Source organism: Gekko japonicus, unplaced genomic scaffold (genome assembly GCF_001447785.1).
Source record: "Gekko japonicus isolate JY-2015 unplaced genomic scaffold, Gekko_japonicus_V1.1 scaffold208, whole genome shotgun sequence".
Classification (NCBI taxonomy): domain Eukaryota; kingdom Metazoa; phylum Chordata; class Lepidosauria; order Squamata; family Gekkonidae; genus Gekko; species Gekko japonicus.
Genome location: NW_015173680.1, coordinates 278,977 through 294,087, shown reverse-complemented (window position 1 = coordinate 294,087; position 15,111 = coordinate 278,977). Strand labels below are relative to the sequence as shown.

The 15,111-nt window shown below is 45.9% G+C and overlaps 1 protein-coding gene across 3 annotated transcripts in view; it reads left to right on the top strand.

The window, feature by feature from the left end:
• GFRA2 (GDNF family receptor alpha 2) overlaps positions 1-15,111 on the top strand; it is a 116,818-nt gene that overhangs the window by 90,955 nt on the left and 10,752 nt on the right. For all 3 annotated transcript variants that reach the window (XM_015423018.1, XM_015423017.1, XM_015423016.1), the window contains 2 exons: positions 3,839-3,979; positions 9,956-10,134. In XM_015423018.1, the coding sequence (XP_015278504.1) occupies positions 3,839-3,979; positions 9,956-10,134 (320 nt within the window). The remainder of the gene's footprint in view (positions 1-3,838; positions 3,980-9,955; positions 10,135-15,111) is intronic.

Here is a 15,111-nt window from a genome sequence, read left to right as displayed (position 1 = left end):
AGAGCTAAGAGCCAAGGACCATGAGTTCTTTGGCATTTGGCCTTTGGCTCATGGCCGGGGGCTTGTGCCACTGGCCATGCCCAAACATTATACCTGGAGATAGGAATGGACAACAAAAGCTTAGTCCATCTCTTACATCTCACAGCAATGTTCCTCCCAATCTGCCCACCCATGATAGTGGCTGGGTTGTTGGTCTCCTGAAAGGGGCACAGCTGGCATACTAGCCAACAGGGGCATCCACAAGAAATGCTGGGTTTGGAAGCACTGCCAGGCTGCAAACCAAATACCAAACCTGTCATGATCCACTCCTATGCAACCTTTCCCACTAAACAATGTCCGATCTGCTTTCCTGTGCACTGTGGAACTTTGGACAATGAAACGGCAGGAACAAGGCTTAGAATTGCAGTGGCAGCCAAAGTCTAACCAAACAGGCTGAATCCATTTTAGAGAGCCCAGGAGGAGGAAAACCTCAAGAAGAACCCAATTCAAATGCCAAGTATACTTCAGCGTGCTTCGTTATTAGTTTCTTCGTGAAGGGAAATTAAAAGCACAAACATAAAAAACACTTATATTGCAAGATAAAATGTGTGTGTGTGTGTACTAGTAGTTTTATGATGAAAATATTTCAGAATATATTTTTAAAAAACTACATTGCACAACACATTCACAAAAGCACTTCCTTCCCTCATCTTATTCTTGTGTTTTGAATTGTTTGTGTATAAAGTGACATCAGGTTGCAGCTGACTTCCAGTGACCCTCTATCTATCTATCTATCTATCTATCTATCTATCTATCTATCTATCTATCTATCTATCTATCTATCTATCTATCATCTGTCTGTCTGTCTGTCTGTCGTCTGTCATCTATCATATCTTATCTACCTTTCTATCTAGTACTGCTCATATGGCTATAACCTTAAGCAGAAATTAAAACAATTTTTTTTAAAAAGACCTTAGTATTATTTCTCTTATATTTGATTAAGGCACCTATGAATTTTGCCACTGAGAGGGTGACATGGCCTGCTAGGTCTTCAGGCAAGAGACTAACAGAGGTGCTTTGCCATTGCCTTCCTCTGCATAGCAGCCCTGGAATTCCTTGGTGGTCTCCCATCCTGTTATCTCTGATGAACCCAAAATGCATCCAACTGTATTAAACATTTGATACTGGGTTCCTTTTGAATAGTACCTCCCCCCGCTTTCTTGGCTGAGAATCCATTTTTTAGGGCTGACTCCAGGTCTTTAGTGGTGGCAGTGAAGGAATACTTTCCTGCCACCGTCTAATTTGAAGAGGACCATCCAGTAGAACTTTCTTAATGATTTTTAGTGGGCTTTTTCAGTTAGCCCCCCAGCAGTATTTTAGGTGGCCCACAATTACATTTTGAGTGTTTTAGAGATAAAATCACTTGCCATCAGCCTTTGCTTGCACTCTTAATGCTATGAAATGCAGTTGTGGGATGTTACTGGGCAACCATCTTTTTTTGCAGTGTCTTAGCTATTTCTCAGTTGTTCCAATCCAACAGTGTAGATGTGGTTCCTGGAGACAGGCAACCTGTCTCTTATTTAGTTGTCCTCCTTGGATTATAACATTTTGCCAATAGCAGTCCATTGATTCCAAGAGAAGATAAATAACTGTTTAAAATAGAGGATGGTCCCTACTGCCTTGAATCAAGGGGTCAGTCACTTGTAAATAAACCCTTCTTGCACACTGAGGCGATGTTTGGCTTTCTGACAGAGGTCCCAGCCTCTGGGAACATGCAGAACACTTTTCTGCTCAAATTCACATGAACACATAACACTGCTTTATTACTGAGCTCATTGGTCTATCTAGGTCACTACTATTTACTCTGACCAGTAGCAGCTCTCCAGGGTCTCAGGCTAGGCCTTCCACATTATCTATTGCCTGATCTTTTTAACTGGTGATGTTAGAGATTGAATACAAAGCAGATGCTCTGCCACTGAGCCATTGCCCCTGCACTCCAAAGTCATTTTTCTCATCTGACCATGAAACACACAGACACACTCTTCCACCTCTTCAGCTTTTCAAGTAAAGGGGCTGAAGGAACCACTTCAGATATCAGGCATCATTTATCCACTTCAGAATGTAAAGTCTTCCAAAGATGCTTGTGAAAGAATCTTATAAAAGGGTGGAAACACCCCGGTCTTAAGAGGCAAACAACTTGGCAGGCATAAACAAAGCAATAATGTAGGGAGGCAGGATGTTATTGTTCAGTCTTGTACTCAAAAGTGAAACACACTGTGGAAGGAAAATCAGGAAATTTACATGACCCTTAAAAAGGAATAAGGCAGGAGACTTTTAGAAAATGACAAAAAAAATATACAAATAGAAACTTTTCTAAGGTGATTGGTGCCGAATATAAGTCCCAGTCTGATTCTACTGAGACTGCAATCTACTCTCTAGGGAATACTTCCTGTTGAATTCACTGGGACTTCTGCATATCAGGATTGCATTGTCAGGTTACTTGCAAGCACAGCCTTTTGTTCTCCAATCATTTCCAAGATGACCTCAGCCATGCGGCTTCTCCATCTTTAAAGAGGCAGGAGGTTCAGCTCTGCTGGTGAGACTCCCTAAAGAACACCAATTATATCCATCCAGTACACAAAAACTAAGTTATTTCTGTACTAATCAAGGAGACAGCCAAATGTATGCATTCAGGCAACTGAAATCTTGTGTTTTGAGCTAGCTGGCAAGTATGCCTTTTTAGCCAATGAGAGAAGGAATTAAGACAGTCAATCATAAGACATAAGGCACAGGAAGGTCATTCAAACCAAGCACCTATGAATGACTAGAGCATCTGGTTGAACAGTAGAGTGTGTTGACCATTCATACCACGAGACAGTCCGGCAAGAAGGAAGGAAGTCCCCAGCAATGTGAACACTTATGCAAGAAGAAAAAGGAAGGAAGAACTTGCAGATTGTTGCTTAGAGTGGCAAGCTGATGAAGAAGAAGACAAAGAAGAAGAAGAAGAAGAGATTGGATTTATACCCCGCCCTTCACTACCTGAGGGAGTCTCAGAGCAGCTTATGATCCTTTTCCCTTCCTCTCCCCATAACAGACACGCTGTGAGGTAGGTGGGACTAAGAGAGCTCTCTTGAGAACTGCCCTTGAGAGAAGAGCTTTGAAAGAACTTGTGACTGACCCAAAGTCACACCCACAGCTGCATATGGAGGAGTGGGGAATCAAACCCAGCTCCCCAGATTAGAGTCCACGCTCCGAACCACTACACCAAACTGGCTCTCAAATTCGTCATTTCACATACTGGGAAACTTCCTTGACAGGGGGAGAGGAGAGGCTTCAGAATGGAATTTTTAAAACTTGAAATGGAGTTTGGAACAATTTTACCAAACCTAGACTGGGATTTTTAAAATTCTTAATGTTATGATGTATTGGTTTTGTTCTTTGTGTTTCTATTATGTTACTCTCATTGAGCAAAGGGTGACAGGAGGCATTCTACTCTTACTTTAAGTGCCTGGGTACTAGCAGCACGTGCTTCCAAAAAGGATTAAAAAGTTGCATCTCCACAGGGGTCACGGCCCATCACATGGGGGTCCTGACCCATGGGTGCAAGACCACTGGGGCTGGAGGGCTGCTACTTAACATGTATTGGAAGAGGGCTTTCATAAAGAATAAGGGGTCAGCAAGGATTAGCCCGCAGGTTTCCTGAAGGCCCTGCGGGAAACAGCATAGTGGATTAGATGGATTTTTGGTCTGACCTAGCAGGGATTTTTTATTTCTATTCTTACCTCATCACACTTGGAATTGATTTTGCTCTTGGGGTAGCTGCCAATTCATTCTTTTGTTTTCCTCCTTGTTTGGACAGGGTTTGACATTTCTCCCAACTACATTGACTCCAGCACCACCAGCCTCATCGTGTCCCCGTCGTGTTCCTGCCGGGGCAGTGGCAACATGGGGGAAGACTGCGAGAAGTTCTTGAAAGACTTCACCGAGAACCCCTGTCTCCGTAAGGCATTCCATTGTTTCTGGGCCAATCTGAACAGATCAGGCCGGATGAGGTGCAGGGAGCTTGTAGCTGCTCCCGGCCATCCTATCCCCCTGTTACGGGTCTGCGTGAGAGATGTGCATGTCTGTACATTAAAAGAGAAGACAGAGAAAGGTTGTATGTTAGCAAATGCTATTTTTGCATTATCCTGATTTTGTAATAAATGCAGGAATCAGGAGCTGCTGGCATGCTTCCTTTGGGAGGCAGGAGCTCAAAAAGCATGGACAGGAGTTGTCGTTTCAGTTTCTCACATTAGACGCTAAAATGCCAAAAGTTAGATATTGTGTCAGATGTAAATTATTTTAATTTGTAACAGTAATGCTAACTGCTCCTGACTTTTGCCATTTCAGTACCTAATGCACAGACACATGTATAAACGTATATAATAATATGTCTTGAATTATATATATTTATCTGCAAATGCGAATTGCTTAGTGTTGGGGCTGAGCTGAACTGTGAACAGTGCCAAAGGACCCCAAACATTTGAAGCTGTCTTATATTTGAAGCTGTCTTTCTATCCCAATATTATCTCCTCTGACTGGCAGTGGCTTTGTAGGGTCTCTGACTCAGAATGTGTCAGCTTTCCCAGCCCAGATAACTGAGAGATCCTGTAGGGTGACTGAAGATGCCAGGGTTTGGACCTGGGACCTTCAGCATGCAGAGCATGTGTGCTCAACCATTAAGCTATGCTCCCTGTTGGGTTATCTTTCTGACTTCCTTATTATGAGGACAGGGGCTCTATAACAAAAGGCTGTATTTATAGACAAAGCATGGCAATGCCTATCTACATGTAAGTTACTCTTTGCACAGCTCTCTGATTGGTTCAGTGGACTTGGAGCTCTTAGTGTGCTGCTCCAACCTTCATCACATCCCTGTTTCAAGTGGCCCAGTAAGTAACTAGGGATGTTGCTGAAATCATGGTTCAGAAATAAGGGCTTCAGAAAGCTGTGGTCATTCTGGCTGGGATGGGAGGGATTCACTTCTTACAGCTGCCAGTTCTTGTGGCAACTTATTGGGGTTGTCTTACTGATTTGCCCCCCTTCCAGTTGATCCTGTAACCTCCACAGCCTGCTGATCTCACTGTTTTCTGATCACTGGACAGAACTTGGGGAGATCTACTTGCTTCGCAAGGCTGCCTCTAATGATCACTCCTTGTGTCTGCCCGTACCTTGTTCACTCTGGGCCTAACAGCCTGTGTGATGAGGGTAAAAGAACCCTGATTACCCCTTAGAATACTAATGTGCAATATTTGCAGGGAACAATTTGTTGGTGGAAGGGGTTGTTCAATCAATCCTCTCGCCACCAATTCCCCTTCTAAGGGCCTGTTGTCAAGGTCAGGGTTCATACAGGGTTTTTTTTTTTAGCCTCCTGCCCCATGACCCTCAATTCATACCACTAATCTCAAGGGTCCAAACCCTATAAACAAAACCTCTGGTAGACTGCCACTAGTCCAGATGTTCATTAACAAGCCTCTGGAGAGGCCTTGCAGTTTTCTTGTAAAAAAGACAGAAGAACCCCAATATTGTCTGGGTTTAATCATGGTAACATGAGTAAAGCAGTGTGTACAGAGTTGAATGTGAAAACCCCCAGGCTCAAAATTGGAACTAAAAAGGAATATAAGTTAATGTTAGGGTTGAACAAACTTGTAAATTGTTAGTACTTTCAGTTTTTTTAAACATTAAAGGAGTCCTGCTGTGTTCCTCTCTGAATTCTTTTTCCTAACATCTGAATTCAGGTGATTCTTTAATGCTACTAATACATTTAATTTTATACTTTTTAAATAGTTGGCTTAATGTAGCTTTTTAAAATGAATTGAATTGCCTTGCTAGTTGTGAATTTTTTAAAAAAGTTCTACTTCCCAAACTTGTGAACTGGCTGCCGTCAGCCTGTATTATTTTGGCTTCCTTCCTTATTGCAGGCTAGAAGAGATGTCAGACTTTTCTTTGCAAGTCAGTGGGGCTTAAAAGAATCGTCCCACTCCTCTATAGTTATTGCAAACCAAGTTTCCCCATCCACCCAGAATGAATGTCTGCATGCTGTTCTTTTCTTTTACTTGTTTTAGAAATCAACCAATTTATTTTTTAATAGATCAATGTGATTGTTTGTTTTAATCACTTTGTGTATGCAGCCAGGAGTATAGGACCTGTGTGTGTGTGTGATAGGCAGAGTTGTATAGTTTGGGTTCCACAGGCTTGAGGTTCTGGTAGTTGGCTGCAAGATTGTGCATGTGTGTATCTAGAGCATTGGTCTAATCCCCGCATTTAGAAAAGCAAACTAGGGGCTGCAGCACATAAGAAGCTGTTTGGTCTATCCAAGGATCTCAGTTCTGGTGGTCCACCAAATATTCTTCATAGGGATGCTTTGATTTTATTTTTTATTTTTTGGTATTTTGTGTGTGTGTGTCTGCGTGTGTGCATGTGCATGTACATGCCTGGAAGTCATGGCTGACCTCTGGTGACCCCTAGTGGCACTTGGAGGCAAGTGACATTCAGAGAGGTGGCTTGCTATTGCCTGCCTCTGTATCTCGGCCCTGGTATTCCTTGGAGGTCTCCCATCCGAGTACTTGCCAGGGTCGGTCCTGCTTAGCTTCCAAGATCTGATGAGATCGGGCTTGCCTGGACTATCCAGGTCATGGTGGGATGCTTTGATTTTCATAATGAATGAGTTTGATAGTTGAATTTACTATGTTCTTCTGTGACTATTGGGAGGGAAGGTGGTACAGTATAACCCAATCTCATCAGCTCTTGAAAGCTAAGCAAGGTTGGTACTTGGATGGGAGATCCTCAAGGAAGACTAATCTGAGCAAGGCAATGGCAAACCACTTCTGTTTCTCATTTTCCGTGAAAGCCCCTTACTGGGGTCACTGTAAGCCGAGTGCTACTTGATGTCACAAACATATGTATGTACTACTGTGATTATCAGATGTGAACTGATCATAAGGTCTGTTTATTTCTGAATATATCAAATGCCTGCAAAACAGTGTTGCATCAGGTTTTTGCACAAAAATGGTGTTGATCCATACAGATAGATAGCTATTAACATCGGTGAGGACTACTTAGACAAATGGCAAATGGTACAATCCTTTTTCAGTGCAGAATTTATTTATAACTTACTAGGAGTAAGTCCCGTTGTGGGAAGACATACAACGAGTTCTAGAAGGAAGCTGCAGGTGAGTGTCCCGGCTGTGGCTGGTGAGGCGGCAGAGGGAAGGGGAAAATAGAAGGAGGCAAGCCATGTTTATTTCCTCCCGCTTAGCTATAAGGCAGGGCTATCTCAAGTCATTTTGCTGCCCCAAGTGGGTAGTACGGGAGGACAGCCTCATGGTAACAGGTATGGTTCCCTCCACCCCGACTTATGGTGATTTGAGGTTATGCAGTGGCAGCTAAGGTAGAAAAGCACCTCCTCCTATGCCATGTCTTCTGGGTTCTAAGGGTCTGGAAAGCGGTTCCATAGCCACTTACAGGATTGCCAACTCTGGGTTGGGAAATACCTGTAGATTTGAGGGGTAGAGCCTGGGGAGGGCAGGGTTTGGGGTGTGGAGGGACCTCAGCAGGGTATAATGCCATAGACCATTGCCCAAAGCAGCCATTTTCTCCAGGAGAACTGATCTTGGAGATCTCCAGGTGCTGCCCGGAGGCTGGCAATACTAAGGGGAGGGCCAGACCCATAGATTTGAGGGGTAGAGCCTGTGGAGGGCAGGGTTTGGGGTGCGGAGGGACCTTTAGCAAGGTATAATGCCTTAGAGTCCACTGCCCAAAGCAGCCATTGTAATAGCCGGGAAATTTTCTGTAGGGGTAACAATGTGCTGTGGCTGGGGAACACGGTAATTTCTGGGAGATCTTTAGGCCCCACAGGGAGATTGGCAACTACATTGACTGTTTAAGGGAAGATTGAGATATGTATTTTGGCAACTCCAGTGACTGTTTAAGGGAAGATTGGGATATGTATTTTACCTCAGGACACATTCAATGACTCCCAACAGCAACAGCAAACTGTTTAGAATGTTAGAGGCAAAGGCCAATCAGGCCACATATACAAATGACCTCTGTGTTCTGACTGGCTATTGGGGGGAGAGGAACAGCAAATGGTTTAGAATATTGGAGGCGAGACTCAGGCAACTCAGCCAGTGGATAGGGACAGCTTTTGAGTGACAGATCGGGAGCCAACTGATTAGGTAGCGTGTGGAATGTTCTGGAGAGTGCCACCGCCAAAACAGGATTATTATATAGAGAAATTTATATGATTTGTGCCTGATTTAACTGTCTATTTAAACAACTGTCTGCTAAATAGAGCCAACATACAACAAGTAAATAGAGCAACAAACATAGCAAGACTGGGGGGAGGGAAGGGAAGTGAAACTTAATCAGGTGATGGGCAGACACTCATGTGCAAAAAGCCAATTGCAGTGTCTTGTACTGTAAGGGAACAATACATTGAAGCAAACTGGCAAACAGCCATGAACGGATCAATGAACAGTATGTCAAAAAACTGGCTCTCTGTTTGCAGATAGAGAATACAGCATGAACTAAAATGGCAAGTATGGTCACTTCCAGGCTTGATTATGGGCCTACCCTTAAACTTGACCTGGAAGCTACAGCTGGTACAAAATAGTGGCATGCCTGCTGGCTGGGATGCCTGTGCACACGCACATTAGGGTTGCCAAATATGTTTTGGCCGGGAGCGGGGGGCTCCCGGCCGGCATCTGGAAAGTACGCGCGCGCACGTCACCCTCAAATGGCATGGCCCCGCCCCTAGCGTGCGAAGTCACTTCCGGGTGATGCGCACGCGTGGGTGGGTTTTCCCCCGGGCCCCGATTCCACGGGAGCGGAAAGCGGGGCTCGAAAGCGGGGGGAAATCTGCCCCCCGGGGCATTTGGCAGTCCTAGCACACATTCAGTTAAATACCGGTTGAATACCAAGTCAGGTTTAAGGTTATGGTATTAACCTTTAAGGCCCTATGTGGCCAGGGAACAGCATACCTACAGGACTGTCTCTCCCCGTATGTGTCTTGAAGAGTCTTGCAAAGACATCTGCCTTGCCTCAACCAGGGCCAGGGCCTTCTCAGGGCCTGATTTCAGGCCCCTGCGGGATTTATTGCAGTTCTGCAGGGCCTGTAAAATGGAGTTGTTCCTCCAGGCCTTTGGTTGAGGCAGTGGACATCAAAGAACTTGGCCTCCCCTGTTTTTAGTGACCCATAGCACTATTTACATCATGGGCACCAGGAGTGACTGATCTGTTCTAGTTAGAGTGTGTCTCCACCCTCTCTGGCATGAGCTCATCCTGCACTGAAATAAGAAACTATTTACCAAGCAGCCAGGAGGTATTTAAATCAGATAATTAAATTTTAACTGTTACTGATAATGTTTTAATGAATCATTTTAATTAGCCTAATGTATGGTTTTATTGTTGGATGACATGTTGTGAGCTGCCCAGAGCCCACTCACAGGGTTGTTGTTGTTGTTGTTGTTCAGTCGCACAGTCGAGTCCGACTCTTCGCGACCTCATGGACCACATCACGCCAGGCCCTCCTGTCTTCCGCCATCCTCCGGAGTTTGCTTAATTTCATGTTCGTTGCATAGATAACACTGTCTAACCATCTCATTCTTTGCTGTCCCCTTTTTCTTTTACCTTCAATCTTTCCCAGCATCAGGGTCTTCTCCAGGGTAGGGCAGGATAAAAAACTCAAAAATAAAATAAAATTCAAATAAATATTTGAGCTTCCCCGCTTCTGCATTGTGGCTATGGTATATGTAAGTGCGTCAAGGCAGCCTATGAGATGCCTTCAAATCCTTGCTGAGGAGAAGCGGAGGAACCGTAGCATGCTGGGGGAAGTGACAGCAACGATTACCCTTCTGGATTAGTTATGTACCACACATTGCTAGTTACTGGGTCTTCCCCCCAATAATGTTGCCTTCTCTTCCTTCTTTCTCTTGCCCAGGAAATGCAATTCAGGCTTTTGGCAATGGCACAGACATCAGCCCTCCCCCCAAGAACCCCCCAGTGCCTCCTGTCACCCCCTCTCCCAAGGTGGAGAAGAGCCCTCCTTTGCCAGATGATATCAATGACAGCAACACCATCTACGACACGAGTATGATCACCACCTGTACCTCTATTCAGGTAAGACCACTGTGATGGGGCCCCCATAGATCCTAACCAATTCTGCTGCTGAAGACAAGGCACAGACCATTTGCTTTAACAAACCCAAGCACAGTCATCTCAGAGGTCCTCTAGTCATGCAGGTGACAGCAAGACAATTTTTTTTATTTTGTCAAGGTGAGGGATCAGCTCTGAACTATACCTATCAATATGTCTTTTCAACTGACTTCAGAGAATAAACTCTTCTGCTTCCGTGACCCTCCTGGAAGCATACCTGTTGATAGGAATAATGATACAGGAATTCTGGTCAAAAGCCCCAAGTCAGAATCTTCAGTCATCACCCTTGTGATGTCTTTGTTTTTTAAAATGTTTCTTTTTAAAAATTCTTTATTAGTAGGAAATTTTTTACAAAATTTGGTTTATCTCATCACAGTGTAATATAAAAGCTATAACAAAAAGTAAGCTGAGTAAACTAAGAGAAGAAGAAGAAAAAATCAACGCAGGACCTAACGGGGCTTTATCCAACAAACTGGCACCTGCAATTGTGATGTCTTTGTGATTGGCCTCAGAATAGCTTTTTTGCCATTCAAACAGGAGAGACAAAGACACGAGAATGGATGGGCTCTGGAGTCCTGCCCAGGATATCTGGATCTTGCCATCCAAAGTTGTGAGGCTCCAGAAGGCAGAAGGAGCCAGAGGACTCGAAGAGGGGAACTATGGACAATTGAAATGTTTAGTATCTATTGTGTGGTAGTTCTCAAGAGCACATAACGCCTTTAGGAGACAGGCATTTCAAGAAGCTCCACCTACCCTGGATGGCCTTGGTGGTCCAAATGTTCTTGTCTGCTGCAGGAGCAGAATCCTCTCCTCAGCCTGGCGAGCAGATGCGGAGGCAGCAATGTCACCCTTGGGCAGCCTCTAATTAGATCCGGCATGCCTGAGAAATTACATCTTATGTTTCTCGTTACCGCTGCGTGAGACAATCAGCAGCTCAATTTCATGGTAGAGTTGCAGCGCATCACAGGCCCAGTGCTGCTTTTGTGGGCACCTCTGCTGCCTTCTGTGGCAGAATCAGTCCTCTTCCTAAACAGCGAGTCTTGTGCAATGTGGAATATAATGCTGTTCTATCTATTAACATCATTTTTTGCCCCATTGGCCATCTGATTCACTGCCTGCTGTGGAAACGGGGGCATTTATTACAAAGCTGTTATTAGGGAGCGCTGCTAGGCTGAACCCCAATAATAATTGTTTTAGCTCTGCTTTGCTTGAACCTTTGATCTAAAGGACTGGCTGTCCCCCTCAAACCCATCCATCTGTTCTGACACATATCCGGCAGATGCTTATCAAGAAACCTCTAATGCCGTTCTGGAGTTGCACTCTCACCTCCTGGTGCGAGAGGAAGATTCTCCTCAATGAAAGTTCAGCCAGTTTGGTGTAGTGGTTAAGAGCGTGGACTCTAATCTGGGAAAACCGGGTTTGATTCCCCACTTCTCCTCTTGCAGCTGCTGGTATGACCTTGGGTCAGTCACAAGTTCTCCCAGAGCTGTTCTCTCAAGAGCAGTCCTCAAAAGAGCTCTCTCACCCCACCTACCTCACTGGGTGTTTGTTGTGGGGAGGGGAAGGAAAAGGAAATTGTAAGGCACTTTGAGACTCCGAGTGAAGGGCAGGGTATAAATCCAATCTCTTCCTCCTCCTTCTTCTCCTCCTTGCCCCAGGTCTATATGCATTGCTCCATTTATGCCTCAGTCTTGTATTGGCAAAATGTACTTCTGCCCCCCCCCCGGGAATACCAAACCCTTGGGAAAGTTATGTTTTGATCCCTTTTATGCCTTATTTGTCTTTGATAATACCCCTGTTCATAAATTCCAGTGAACAAACATACAATCTGTGTACAACATACACTTTTATTTTTCTTTACACATGTGTCAAGCAGTGTTCCCTCTAAGCTGAGTTAATGTGAGCTAGCTCACAGTTTTTTAGCCTCTGGCTCACCCATTTTTGTCTTAGCTCAGGAAGGATGGCTCCAGAGGAAACCAATTTATGCAGTAGCCAAATTGCTCGCTTACAACTCTAGTGCTAGTAGCTCAGAAAGTAGAATTTTTGCTCAGAAGACTCCACAGCTTAGAGGGAGCATTGGTCTCAAGTAATTCATATGTTACATCCAATGCATGTACAAGTGAATGTGTGATTGAAGCTGCATTTTTATCCAGGTCGCTGGTTTCATTCCTAACGCAAACACATGTTATCTGTTTCTTAAAAAGAGATGTTCACTGTAACATGTGAACAGGGCTACTATCACTTGCCTCACCACTCCAAACATCTCTGCATTTATGCAGAACTTGCAGAGTTTGTACCATAAATGCTTTCCTTTTTTCTCCTCCAAACGCGGGCATTCGCCAAGGTGGGAAGATCTTTGTGAGGTGCCCAGGGACCCGGGAGCATTTTCCTTCTGCTTTCCCTTGCAAACCGTTTCTGACAGTTCCGCTGTGTGGAGTGCACGTGGAGTGACTGACTGCTTAAACAAGCAGCCTGCCTCCCCTCCCTCCCTCCCTGGCCAATGCAGGTGCCTTGTAATTGCAGGCCTGTGATGAGAATGAAAATTGTCCAGTGCCCTTGTGCAGCTGGCTGCCCAAGGACAGCTGAAACTGGTGGCTGAAGGAATGGCTGACAGGACTGTGGCTGCTTTCAGGGGCAAGGCTGGTTGCACAAGAGGTGCGACGCGACAGACTTGGCTGGAAAAAGGAAGGGCCTTTGTGAATCCAGCCACAATATTCGGGAATCGAATTGTTTCCCCGAAACAAAATTGCATGAAATTGAGGGGAAGTTTCATTGTATGTACAGTAGCATTGCCTAAATGGTATTGTTTTTACTTGTGGCTTGTAGAAGTCCTGAAGAATATCTGTCTTTTAGGATTTTGATGGGGTGCGTCTCAGCCCCATAACCAGTGTTCCCTCTAAGCTGAGTTAGTGTGAGCTAGCTCAGTTTTTTAGCCTCCGGCTCACACATTTTTGCCTTGGCTCAGGAAGGAGGGCTCCAGAGCAAACTAATTGATGCAGCAGCCACATCGCTCGCTCACAACTTTGATGCCAGTAGCTCACAAAGTAGAGTTTTTGCTTACAAGACTTCACAGCTTAGAGGGAACATTGCCCATAACCAGGACATTTTCACTCGGGGGTGGGGCTGGGGGGCATCATGCTCCAGACGTGGTGACGCCACATCACCCGGCAGTGACTCTCCTCCCCCCTCTCTGTCTGAAGAGGGAGAAGGAGTGCAACGGAGGAAGCAGGCAGGCAGGCAGCAGGGCAGCGAGCAGTGATGCCACATCACCCGCCAGTGACTCTCCTCCCCCCTCTCTGTCCGAAGAGGGAGAAGGAGTGCCAAGGAGGAAGCAGGCAGGCAGCAGGGCAGCGAGCAGTGAGCAGAAAGGGGCATCACAGTGCCCCTTTCTGCTCACCACCTGCTGCTCTGCCGCCTGCCTCCTCAGCTCTCCCAGCAGCAGTGAGGTGGCTGGGTTGGCTGGCAAGAGGCACAGTGAGGTGCTGGGGTGGGCCATTAGAGAGCAGCCCACCCTGGTGCCTCACTGCGCCTGTGCCAGCCCACCTGGGTGTCATGACGGCTCTTCCTGGTGCTTTCTGCTGAGGCTGACCAGGAAGCACCAGGAAGAGCTGCTGAGTCCGTGGGGAGCCACAGTGCACTGGGGGGGGGGTGAGTCTGGCATCCTCCCGGGGAGGGCTGGGTGGGATCCTCCTGGGGGGGCACTACCCTCAAAAAACCCACCCCCTCGTGGCTACAGGCCTGGTGCTTCTTGAAAGCAAAATTAATCTTTGAAAAAAATGGGAGGGAAGGAGATGCTTCTTTGATGGCTCTCCGCAAAATGGTGTTGCTCTGATTGCCACTTTACTCAGATGCCTCCCAATAGCAAAACATAAAAGAGCCGCTTTGAATGTGAATCACGGCTGTCCTTTCCCTCTCAGCCTTCAGAGGAATTTGTTTCAAAGCTTGGGTTGCTCAGAAGTCTCAGCTGAAGGAGACAGAGACGTTCCGTCTGACAAGCATTTGCACCTCTGCAAATGAAAGAATCTGTCCGTGATGAAGAAAGAGGGAAGGGGCCACGGGAAATCTCGTTGCCCGATAACATCCCAAAGTGGCTGCTCACTCTTTCTTGGGCAGTTTTGGTTCAGAGGCCTTGCATCTCTGATTGCTTTCTTTGGCCATACTCCAAAGGTGTCTCTTGCCTTCTTGCACGGGGTGAGTAGTAATTACTCCCTCTGCAAGTGGATGAGTTCAGCATCTGCCCTTTCTTCCACCACTATATGTCACTCTCCTGAAATTAGAATGAAGCAGGGAGAGGACCCAGGAGTGTAGCCCTGTGAATCCCCCCTTCCCCCCCCTCAGCTCAGGGAAAGAACTCTGCTGGGCTCTCCCAGCTCCTTTCCCTGACTTTCTAAAATCCGGATATCTTTATGGTTCTCCTGTCTGGGAAGAGGAGCATTGTGGCAGCTGTTGCCTAAACAGGAATGGGACTGACTGCAAGGAGTGGATGCTAGTAAGGGAATCCCTGGTGGGAGAAGAGGAGTGGTCAGGGAGGAAGGGAAGGTGAATGACAGGTGAGGTAGCATCAGAGAGGCAGCCCTGGCCTCACACTCTGCACACTCTACTTCTAGTCTGCAATTCTGATGTTGCAGAGGAGATTTCTGGGGGAAGGAAGAAAAAAAACCCCAGCTGCCATGCTGAGTTTTGTCACACTCTGGTTTCACATCAGGTCATTCAGTAATCCCTCTCCCTTCCTCTTGTGTCTGTGAACTGGGCCATAGTTAACCCAAACTGATGGTCCTCATAGCAATCCAAGCACCATGGCGAGAGATGGCTCACTCAGCACCCTCCTCGGGAAAGAGACGACAGGCTGACAATTCATTTCCTAAATGAGCAGCCAAAGGAAGGGTCATCAGCTGGCTGATGTTTATCTCCGGGCAGAAATCCCTTGTAAAGGCAGGAATG